At 54.4% G+C, this 10,411-nt stretch overlaps 3 protein-coding genes and 1 non-coding gene across 9 annotated transcripts in view; 3 read left to right on the top strand and 1 right to left on the bottom strand.

The window, feature by feature from the left end:
* ATF7 (activating transcription factor 7) overlaps positions 1–1,615 on the top strand; it is an 89,825-nt gene extending 88,210 nt beyond the window's left edge. For 2 of the 4 annotated variants that reach the window (XM_045553831.1, XM_045553830.1), the window contains exon 13: positions 86–732. The gene's annotated coding sequence lies outside the window, so the exon portion shown is untranslated. Of the gene's footprint in view, positions 1–85; positions 733–841 lie in introns of those variants that run through there. The other 2 variants (XM_045553832.1, XM_045553833.1) reach the window with 2 other exon arrangements.
* LOC123640835 lies at positions 1,076–1,181 on the top strand. The gene has a single exon (XR_006736079.1). It is a non-coding gene; the product is annotated as a U6 spliceosomal RNA (small nuclear RNA).
* Positions 1,616–1,811: 196 nt separating the features above from the next.
* Positions 1,812–3,942, top strand: NPFF (neuropeptide FF-amide peptide precursor). Its single transcript, XM_045553834.1, has 3 exons — positions 1,812–3,264; positions 3,469–3,590; positions 3,723–3,942. The coding sequence occupies exons 1-3, from the start codon at positions 3,169–3,171 to the stop codon at positions 3,838–3,840; spliced, it is 336 nt and encodes a 111-aa protein (XP_045409790.1). The 5' UTR covers positions 1,812–3,168; the 3' UTR covers positions 3,841–3,942.
* A 267-nt stretch (positions 3,943–4,209) lies between these two features.
* TARBP2 (TARBP2 subunit of RISC loading complex) lies at positions 4,210–9,654 on the bottom strand. Of its 3 annotated transcripts, none has more exons than XM_045553864.1 (9): positions 9,131–9,654; positions 8,409–8,578; positions 7,492–7,594; positions 6,841–6,936; positions 6,208–6,280; positions 5,847–5,964; positions 5,393–5,520; positions 4,801–5,002; positions 4,210–4,645 (listed from the first exon to the last, which is right to left on the bottom strand). In XM_045553864.1, the coding sequence occupies exons 1-9, from the start codon at positions 9,181–9,183 to the stop codon at positions 4,491–4,493; spliced, it is 1,098 nt and encodes a 365-aa protein (XP_045409820.1). In that variant the 5' UTR covers positions 9,184–9,654; the 3' UTR covers positions 4,210–4,490. The 3 variants fall into 3 exon arrangements, with proteins under 3 accessions (XP_045409820.1, XP_045409819.1, XP_045409821.1); XM_045553863.1 differs by having other exon boundaries at positions 4,210–4,648; positions 9,131–9,651; XM_045553865.1 differs by lacking the exon at positions 9,131–9,654 and adding an exon at positions 8,883–8,957 and having other exon boundaries at positions 4,210–4,648.
* Between the last annotated feature and the right edge of the window lie 757 nt (positions 9,655–10,411).

Genomic DNA, 10,411 nt, shown 5'->3' on the forward strand with positions numbered 1-10,411 from the left:
GGGCTTTCATGTCTGTCATCTTCCTCACTCTCCCATTTTTTAGGACAGAAGGAACATGGATTCTTGTCCCTACTTTTTAATGCAGGGGAGACACAGCCTAGAGAAGGTGGATGATTTATATAAATTACAAAGCACGACAGAAGGCACGGGGACCAGAGCACAGATCTGTGGACTGCCTTGGAGACAAGGTTCCTGGGCATCAGGAGAGCACTCACCAGAGAACAAAAGAGACAGCAGGTGCTTCTGAGTTTTCCCAATAGGAGAGAAATTATTTTAAAAGCTTTTTGTGGCTGGTGTTTGGTAGACAATTGACACAAATAGAGAGCCTCAGCCTCTTTAGGGGAAAGGCAGTGGTGGTCTTCATTGAGTTGTGGTCAGGAGCACATGGGGGTCCAGAGAAAGGTAAGAAGGGAGGTTGCCGGAAGCCAGCACCAAAGCCAAGATTGACAGGTTTTAGAAGTGGGAATGCGCTCTGAAGGCAGGGCAGTTTACCAGGTTAGAGGAAGGAATGCATTGCATTCCAACTTCTAACGAAAGGAGAGGCCAGTCACCTCCATCCTGGGCATAGGGAGCCAGCTAGACCAGCCCCTTTCTGAGTGCAGCCTCATCTCAGATCCACTTGTAATTGGTGGTGAGGGAAATATTAGGAGCAGCAGCAGGGTGGTAAACATTCACTGCCTGCCGCGTGCTAGATGGAATGAGAGGATGCTGTCATGTTCACAACCACCTCTTTATAACAGGAGTAGTGGCTTCATTTTACTGACGATGAACTAAGGTTTAGGTAAGTCACACAGTGAAGTGCAAGAGCTAGGATTAAAACTGCGTTCTGTCTGGCCCACAGCCACTCTTTGCAATGCCCCACCCATCCTCACAACCCGGCTTCTCTGCACCTCCGTCAGGTAGGAACAGACAAGGACCACGGTGGGATGCAGGAGCCACTTCCCACAGAACCAACTACCCATGGACTTGATACTCCCTTTGAAGACGCAGTTAACTACAAGATGTAATGAGGATGAATGTCAGTTTCTATGCCTGAAACCAACCATGAGACAAAGCTCACAAAAAGGCCCACCCTGTGCTCGTTTTGGCAGCACATATCTAAAGTTGGAACGATACAGAGAAGATTAGCATGGCCCCTGCGCAAGGATGACATGCAAATTCGGGAAGTGTTCCATGTTTAAAAAAAAAAAAAGGTTCACCCTAGCTTAGACTCCATTAATAAAAATATAGTATCTGGAACACCCAGACCAAAACCTGCTCTAATCTACATATCTAAAGTGTAAGTTGGTTCCTAGATGCGTTGGTTTAAAGGAGGGGGTACTTCCCCTTGAGCAAAAAAGACTATGGAGTGGAAGAATGAAATCTGTCTTCAAACACATGAAAGAGATGAGAAATGTTCTGAGAGCTTTAATGGAGCAAACTAAGACCCTTGGTAGACTCCACAGGGAGATTGAAGCCCCTTGGCACAAGGATAAACCTGTCCAAAGGCTGTCTCAAGAGATGGTAAGTTCCCCAGGACTGGAGTGTACAAGGTAATCACAGCTGTTTTTGTTTGTTTGTTTGTTTTTTGAGACAGAGTCTCGCTCTGTTGCCCGGGCTAGAGTGCCATGGTATCAGCTTAGCTCACAGCAACCTCAAACTCCTGGGCTCAAGCAATCCTCCTGCCTCAGCCTCCCGAGTAGCTGGGACTACAGGCATGCCCCACCACGCCCAGCTAATAATTTTTTCTGTATATATTTTTAGTTGTCCATATAATTTCTTTCTATTTTTAGTAGAGACGGGGTCTCACTCTTGCTCAGGCTGGTCTCGAACTCCGCACCTGGAGCGATCCACCCACCTCGGCCTCCCAGAGTGCTAGGATTACAGGCGTGAGCCACCGCGCCGGCCCCAGAGCTAACGTTTTGAGGATACTTGCTCTAGGCCAGATCCTGTGCTGAATGGATTACAAAAAGTATCTCAAATAATGCTTACCATAGGATGTAGTTCCTCTTAATGTGCCCGTGTTTTAGGTGAGGAAACAGAAGTTTAGAGAGGAAGATAGCTTGCTCAGGGCTGAGTTAACATCATGGTACCTCTTCAGCACAGGCTAGAGAACCACATTGTGGGGGTGCTCAGAAAGGGATTCCAGGATTACCAAGAAATTGCACCGGATGACTTTGAAGGGCCCCTCCCTGAGAAGTAGTGATTCCGATTTTTCCTAAGGCAGGATTCTACTCTACCCCAATATGTGAGAACCAGAGCCAGGCAGAGGTTGTGGTGACTACAGGGAGGTGGGACAAAATGATGGTCCAGTCCCACAGTATCCTGTCCTGGGACTCTTGGGAGTCAGGGCCCTAGGATCTCTCCTCAGGTTCCTCTTGAAAGAGCTCTCTTCTAGAAAAAGGAAATGGCCAGAGCTGGCAGTGAGAAGTTGTGACCACAGGGTGGCAGCAGCGCTTCAGCTGCGGAGGGCAACTCTATAGGTCCAAAGCAGTGCTTTCTGGTGAATATGGGGGGGGGTCTGTCTACAAAGATCTGAAGCCAACCCCATTCTCTGTGGGCTCCAAAACCCTTTAGTTTCCCTCTATATCTTACTTTTCTATCCACAAGCAAATCTTGGAGCAGTGATTCCATTTTTAACCCTCCAAGAGGCACCAAGCAGAGGTGGGAAAGGGCTGTGTGATCTTGACCACTGGCCCCAGCCAGGGGAGGACCAGGCTGTGTCATCCTGGCCAGTTTTCACACTGGCTCTTCCCTCTCTCCTGTTCCAGAAAATAATACCTGACCCTGCCTGACAAGAATTTCTCTATGCTTTAGTCTACAAGTTAGGAAAGCAGGGTAGAGATAAATTGAAGCTCTCCAACCTGTTGAAGAATTGGGGGTGCTTATAAAGGCTCCCCAGGGCCTGGCTCTGACAAAGCGTCTGCAATTAATGATGCTTCTTAAGCTCTGGAAACAAGATTTATGCATCTAATAAAGTCTATAACCTCAGGCTTAGGGGCTGGGGGCCGGAGGCTGACAGCAGGAAGTCCCGGGTGGTCATGGGAGGGGATCCCAGGAGGCTCCTAATGGAGCTGTGCATTTCCATTGCCTGCTCTCGATTCCCCCTCAGGCTGCTGTTGGGGGTGGAGGACAGGGGGGACAGCAGGTATAAGAGGCTGGTGTGGCTGTAGGAAGGCGGATGGCAGCATGGATTCCAGGCAGGCTGCTGTGTTGCTGGTGCTGCTGTTAATATGGAGCCACGCGGAAGGACTGGGGGGCCAGGATGAAGACCAGATCTTCATGGTAAGTGATGCCCCCCGTCCCCCTATCACCATTTTCCTCTACCTGAGATTTGTATTCTAGGTTCAGATACTCTCTCTGGCTGCCACGGTCTTCACTAGGTCCGCAAATCCTACAATTTACCCCTGGAAGTTACTGCCTTCCCCTTGTGACTTAAGTATCCAGGGCATTTGCCCATCTTCTTTCCCCAATGCCCCCTTGCTATAGGAGGAAGACAACAGACCCCGCCTACCAAAGGATGCCCAGACCCCTGGGTCACTCTTGCGCTCCCTGCTCCCGGCCATGGAGAGACCCGGCCGGAGCCCAACCTTCCTGTTTCAACCCCAGAGGTAAGTCTGAAAGGGAGACCAGCATGGCAGGGGCCGTGGGTAGAAAGGGCAGGGGACAGAGGAAGAGAAGGAAGGGGCCTAGAGAAGGGAGAGATGCAGGGGACCTACATCTGAGGACAACTCTCTCCTAAGGTTTGGCAGAAATACCCAGGGTACCTGGAGCAATGCACGGCTGAGTCCCCGGGCTGGAGAGGGGCTGAGCTCCCAGTTCTGGAGCCTGGCTGCCCCTCAACGCTTTGGGAAGAAGTGACATGTCATCCCTGATGTGTTTGCATGCAAGGCCCACACCCAAAAGTGTTAATGTGTGCCCCCTCCCCCACCCCCTGACAAATAAAGCTGCCTGGCTTCTGAATCCATGTGTGTCTGTGCCTTCAAAGGGCTGGGAAGGAACCTGAGGACAAGAACCACCCCCTCCATCTCTACCAAACCAAACTCTCCAGGAACACAGCTGACAGGGTTCACGTTCACTGCACCCAGCCTCCTGCCAGCAGAAAGGAAAACACATGAATATGCGAGGCATGAGGGGGGCACACCAAAGGAGCTAAAGGAAGGCACAATGGGAAGTAACGTGGTGCTGACCTCCTTCGCTGTCCACCCTACTCAGGGAAACAGAACAGGGTTTAAGAATCCAAGGAGCAGCACATTTATTCTGGCCTCTAGCAGAGAACCTGCAATTTCATTCCCACTCATCAGCAACAAAATGAGGATGGATCCTGGGCCGGCTGAGGCCCTGTGGTCCCTGGCTCTTCAGCCTTTGCCTTCCTCAGCCTGAAGGCAGGCAGTCTGTGTCAGAGGTAGAGACGGCACCTCCAGAGGGTACCAGAGCTGGGCAGATGCATAGGCCCCGAGGGAGGAAGAGCGGGGAGCAAAAGGTGTGCATCCATGAGTCCAGCTGGGGCTTTACTTGCTGCCAGCCATGATCTTGAGGTACTGCAGGGCACGGCGCGCAGCCTCGCCACGGGCTGCCTCCCTGGTGGTTGCAGAGCCATGACACACGGTGGCCGGCTGTGTGGATAGTTCCACCAGGCACTGGCAGAGCCCACTCAGGCTCAGCTCTTCTGGAGACCAAGAGAGAGGAGGGAGGTAGCGGTAGGGGGGTGGGGCAGCCCGGACAGCGGTGCATTGCCATCATCATCATCATCCCCTCCTGACCCTCTTGTATTTGCTCAGGTCCAGTCCCACCATCCCCCGGGTCCCCAACTAGCCGTACCAATATCCAGGTAGCTGACGTGGAAGGCTTGCTCCTCAGAGAGCTCACTGAGGACGCTGCAGCAGGCAGGGCCCAGAGCACCCAGGGAGCCCAGGGAACAACTGCGGAGGGACAGGATCTTCTCTCCCACTGAATTCCGCAGAGAATCCCAGGTGCAGCCTGGGCCGCGGTTCCGTAATCCATCCAGGCGGGAGCCCACACCCTGACAAGATGGGGACAATGAGAAAGATACAGCCAGAGGCTGTGGGACCCAGGCATTTAGACGTTCAATGTCCAAGGAGAGAAAAGCCCAAAGAATGCTTCCTCCAGGATGCCTCCCCCCAGTCAATTCCTATACGGCCCCCTCCAACTATGGCCAGGCAGCCTTCTTCATCCCAGTAAAAGAAGCCAACAGGGCCCCTGCCACGGGCCAGCTCAGCAGGTGGGCCTGCAGTCAAGGGTCAGAGAGGGCCCAAGGAATCCTGGGTCGGGAAAATTGGGGTGGAAGCAGGCATAGGACCCAGAGAGGCTCACTCCAGAGTCACAGACCCAAGTCCCCGGTGCCCTACGCTGGCATGGAAGATGGCCCGCGGCACCTGGCCCACACACTCACGATGGAGAAGTGGTCATCATCAGGCTCTGCTTCGTTGCCATCCCGAGCATCCAGAGGTACTGTGTGCACTCGAAGCAGCATTTTAGCTGCTGCGTTACGCTTTGCCAGTTTTTTGGAAGTGCCGCTGCCTGTGTGTGGGGAGAGAGTTGCTGGATTGTGATTCTCAACAGACCCAGTGCTTTCCACCCAAGTCATACTTGGATTGAGGGTCCCTCCCAAGGATGTCAATTGGAAAGGGGAGCTCAGGACCTGCCCATGCACCTGAGAACCTAGTCAGCCCCGGAAAGGAGGGGGACAGACAGGGTACAAAGCAGCAGCTCAGAGGGAGGCACTGAGCCAGGGGCCGTGCAGCAAGGACAGCAGGGGTGGAGCAGAGTGAGGCTCAGAGCTGCCTCATGGCCAGGCTGGAGTGCTTCGGGATAGGAGCTGTAACAACCCCCATCTGCCCGGTTACCAATCTCAATGAAACGCTCCACTCGGCAGGTCATGGTGAATTCTTTGCGGTGGGCTGGCCCGGACTCCTGAGTCACTGTGTACTCCGGCAGTCGCCAACCTTTCTGCACCACCAGCTCCTTGGAAGGGAGACAGGGTGCACAAGGCTGAGTGAGAAAAGGCTCCTCATACACACACCGGTACCCACCCACTCGCCCTCCCACCCCAGGAGCCTCAGACTCCAGGTGAGAGGAAAGACAGAGGGGGTAGAAAGGGCCTGAGTGTAAGGTAACTGCCCTCCCACCCCAAACACACATAACCTTCCCTCATGGCCCCTGGTTCAAAGGAAGACAGGCATGATGGGAAATGAGGATGGGGCACACCTGCAGAGCACCAACAGGGTTGCACTCAGACTGCTGGGGGGAGACGGGGGGCTGCATCTCCATGGGAGGGGTCCTGAAGGAAAAAGGGCCCAGGGCCAAAGTCGAGGGGAATGGTTCCTTCTGAGGCTGTCTGTGAGCCCAAGGCCTAGGCACTGCTTTAGTTTCTCCCGCTATCACCTCCCGATTCCCCCCCAGGCAGGCAGCTGTCTGCCTAGCCTGCTTTCTCCCCCTCCCACTCAAGAGAGGCCTCCCCTAGGTCCCAGGCCCACTTCGATTCTGGAATGCGTGGACACCATCTCGCCAGAATGGTGGGAGAAGGCCAAAGAGAAATCCCCAGGTGCACCTAATGGGATACAAACGTGACCATCATGTGGCCAACCCAGAAGAAAATGGGGCTTGCAAGGCCTTTAAACATGGCTAAACATCATCCATATGGCTATTTAAAAATCATAAATTACCTCCTGTCCCAAGAGTTTACCAGCTGGTGCAATTCTTCAAGCTCTGGTCCCCAACTATTCTATTCTGTTTATGCTTAGACTTCCTCATGCCTGACCAGCCTGGATCCAAGGGCTGACGGGCCAGGAGCCAGGACCCCTTTCTTGCCCCCTCAAGCAGTCAGGGGACACAAGATACCTGGTTAAGACAGCAGATGGAACAGGAGTAGCAGCTGCTGCAGCAGTAAAAACTGGAACGTCCTCAGGCAGTGAAGAGTCTAGGGGAGAAAAAGAACTTCCCGAGGGGAAGGGGGCCTTTGATTCACACCCACGTGTAGGGGGAATAGAGGGGCGGGGGACCCAGGTCCTCCTGACCGGCCATGCCCTAAGAGAACTCCTTCCCCATTGAGCCAAAGATTCAGGGAGTTTCAATCAACAGCTTCCTCCTGGAATCATTTGCTGCTAAACAGAAAAGGGGGTCTGTCTCTTTGTACCCAAGAACCATGGGAGCAACAAACTCCAACCCAGGTGTGGAAGAGGGAAGGACATCTTGCTGGGAAGAGGAGGCATGTTGGAGAGCAACTCTAGCCTCGGTCTCCACCCCTTTCCCCCCCTAACCCGGGCCCAAACTACAGCTACAACCCCTCAGTGGGGCTGGCCATTCCCCCCAGAATTCTTCACACAGCAGAAGCCCTAGAAGCACCCTGTTTGGGTCCAGAGGAAATCCTCAGGAAGAGGCCAGGTCAGGGTGACTAAGAGTCACCAGGCTGACCCTAAGGGGAGAGGGGGTGGTGCAGGGGCCTGGGTTCCTGGCAGGGCTTCTAGGATGCCTTGGCTGTTCCTCCCTCACCTGCTGTCCTCCAGGGCCGGTTCCAGCATGCTCCCCCCTTTGAGGTGTTTGAGGGCCACCTCAGCTGCCTTGTGCTTGGCTGCCTTCTTGCTGGGGCCCTGACCTGAGAGAGGGGGCGTGGGCAATACTGGAGGTCACTGGAAGGACAGAAGAGAAACCAGAATCCCACAGCCTCTCTCCTTGCAGCCAGAGAGAGTCAACCAATCCCCCTGTGACCAACCTCCCCCCACCAAAGACTGAAAGTGTTTCACTGACTGCTGGAAAGAAGAGCCCTTCTCTTTCCATTAGCTCCCAGAATCAAGCCATGCCAGGCAGGACTTCAGGCTCAAACACCTTAGGTAGAGATTCTATCTCTGCCTTACTTTCCTTTGCAAGGCATTTTGTTTTCCCTCAATAAATAGAGATAGCTAAAAAAAAAAAAAGAGACGGTAGGCTCTGGAGTCCAAGCCCTGCTCTGCCACTTACTAGGCATATGATCTTGCACAAGCCATTTAATATCTCTGATGCTCAGTTTCCTCGTATTCAACATGGGGATACTACCACCTACATCACTGGTTAGACTGAGGTTTAAGATTAAATGGGAATTTGGTTAAGCACCTGGAACAGGGCCCAGCACAACAGGCACTCACTCCCCCGAATACTCCACAGAGATTTCAGTTTATCTCCTCTTACTTTTCCTCTGGGGTAATGGGGATCTGCCAGATCACTGTGGTAGTCCTGCTCGCTCCTCTAACTCTCCCAAGTCCTACCCACCTTCTCACAGCCCTGTTCTCCCAATCCAGTCAGTAGCTTTTCCCCTGAAATCTCTCCTTCCCTCACTGGCCTTGGAGAAGACTGTGAAGAGAGAGACTCCAATAAACAAAGCCACGGGGCCCTGTGAACGCACACCCCGGCCAGGCTGACCAAGCCTTCCTCACCAGTGCAGCTGGTGTCGCCAACGGTGACCCGGAAGGTGAAATTAGGCTGGTGGGCTTGGCCCTCGGCTTTGAGAAGGTCGTACACGGGCGTCTTCCCTATTCTGGTCCCATACTCCTGCAGAAGGCTGATCGGGGTCTTGCCCGGGTTGGCGGCCAGCATTTGCTCTATACTGGGGAAAGGGGCACAGACCCAAATCACACCTCCCTCTCTGCACCCACTTGGCCAAGCACTACCATACCACACCTAGGCACATTACTGGGACATAGGGTCCAGGGGAACCCAGGCAATATAGCATCCACTGGCTGGGGTCCAAGTGGAGGTGCAGGTTGGGAAAGCAGGGTCCACTAGCCCAAGGCAAATAAGGAATGCACTGTTCTGTTCCTGTCTCAGTTAAGGCGTGGGATCCTGTGCCCCAGTGCAGGTTGAAAGTGCATGCCCCCTGACACACTGCAGGCCAGGAACCCAGTACCCACCAAATGCACTGAACATGGGGGCATAAAAGCCCAGTGCTTCAGTGCAGCCTGGGAACAGGGCCAACCCCCAACTATTTAAAGCTAAAGGCAGGAGCCACAGCCCCGGTGCATGCCGGGAACCACTGCCCACTACCCCAGTGCTTGCCGGGAACACCCCACAGGCCAGGTGCATGCTGGGGCCGCGCAGCTACCCTCTCCGTACCGCCCCACGTTTCTCGGCCTGCAGGGACCAGTACTAGGCGGCTCACCTAGGCAGCCCGCAGCCCGTGGTAGTACCGGAGCCTTGCTCCTCTTCACTCATTCCCTCCTCCGTCCCCGCGGGCGCCACAGTGACTGTAGCCTCCGCGCGCCACAGTACACCGCCGACGAGCTAGGGCCGGGGCCAAGCCCGGAGTCGCGGCCGGTCGGGCCCGCCGCGGGGCATGCTGGGACATGGAGTCTCCCGCCCACCCTCCTCCGTGGGTCTCCATCAGGAGCAGAGCTATCCGCCCCATAACCCTCCGCGCGCTTCGCCAGGTCCACTGCACCGCCTTCTGGGAGGAGCGCGCCCCTCCGCTGTCGCTTCCAGAGCGAAGGCTGTTTTCTTCGTTTTTTAATTTCGTTCCGCCTCCTTCACCGCACCTCCCCTCTCCCGGGCCATGAGGCCGTGGGCATGCGTGCTAGAGGAGAGGGAAGCGGCTCGGGGGAGCGGCAAGGGCTAACTCCAGCACCGGGCCTTTTGAATCCCGAGAAAACTACAGAACCCAGGAGCTCGCGGGCCATCTGTGTCGCAGCTGGAGGGGGCGACTCGCACGAGAAGCTTCGCAGTGTAATTGGTTACTCCGATTGCGTTTACTTCTTCCAGGCGCAATGAGATTGGTTTCTTCTCCTAAAGGGGCGGAGACAAGGAGGAGCCCGCCCCTTGGCCCCCCCTCTTTCTGAAGGGAAGGTTGTGATTGGTCCGGGGATGCGCTGTCGGATCCTGGCTCCTTGTGGTCCTTGAGGGTGGAACTTACCTAGACGCGGGAGGGGACCGGTCTCTGACCCCTCAGGGCGCTGGGGTGGTTGTAGGTCCGTGTCCAACTCAAACAGTTCCCCCTCAACTCCCATCCTCAGCTCCTGGCCCTTGGGCCTACGTGTCACAGAACCTGCTTCCGTTTACTAGGTTGTCCTTCACCTCCCTTCAGGTTTTACTTCTCTTCTAAAGCCTTGTTAGAATGGCCCTAGTGAATCTCTCTTTAACTGCCTAGGGAATCAGAGCCTGAGAATCAGGCTGTAGTGGGACAAGATTAGAAGGACTAAGGCACCTGATGGTGTCATTCATTCACTCTGCCGTGAGTCTTGGGTCTCTCTGCTGAAAAGAGCAAGAGAGGAGTCTGGCCTCCTAAGACTAATCGACTGACTAATCTGGGTGCAGAGCAGACATGTAGTTTTGGGTCCCAGAGCCCCATTCTCTCCTCCTCAAAGTCGCGCAACCACTGGGCTGAAAGATACAGGGGAAATCATGTGACCTTGGAAAGAGAGACAGAGATCACCAAAAAAAGTGATTT

The sequence above is a fragment of the Lemur catta genome, chromosome 6 (genome assembly GCF_020740605.2).
Source record: "Lemur catta isolate mLemCat1 chromosome 6, mLemCat1.pri, whole genome shotgun sequence".
Classification (NCBI taxonomy): Eukaryota; Metazoa; Chordata; class Mammalia; order Primates; family Lemuridae; genus Lemur; species Lemur catta.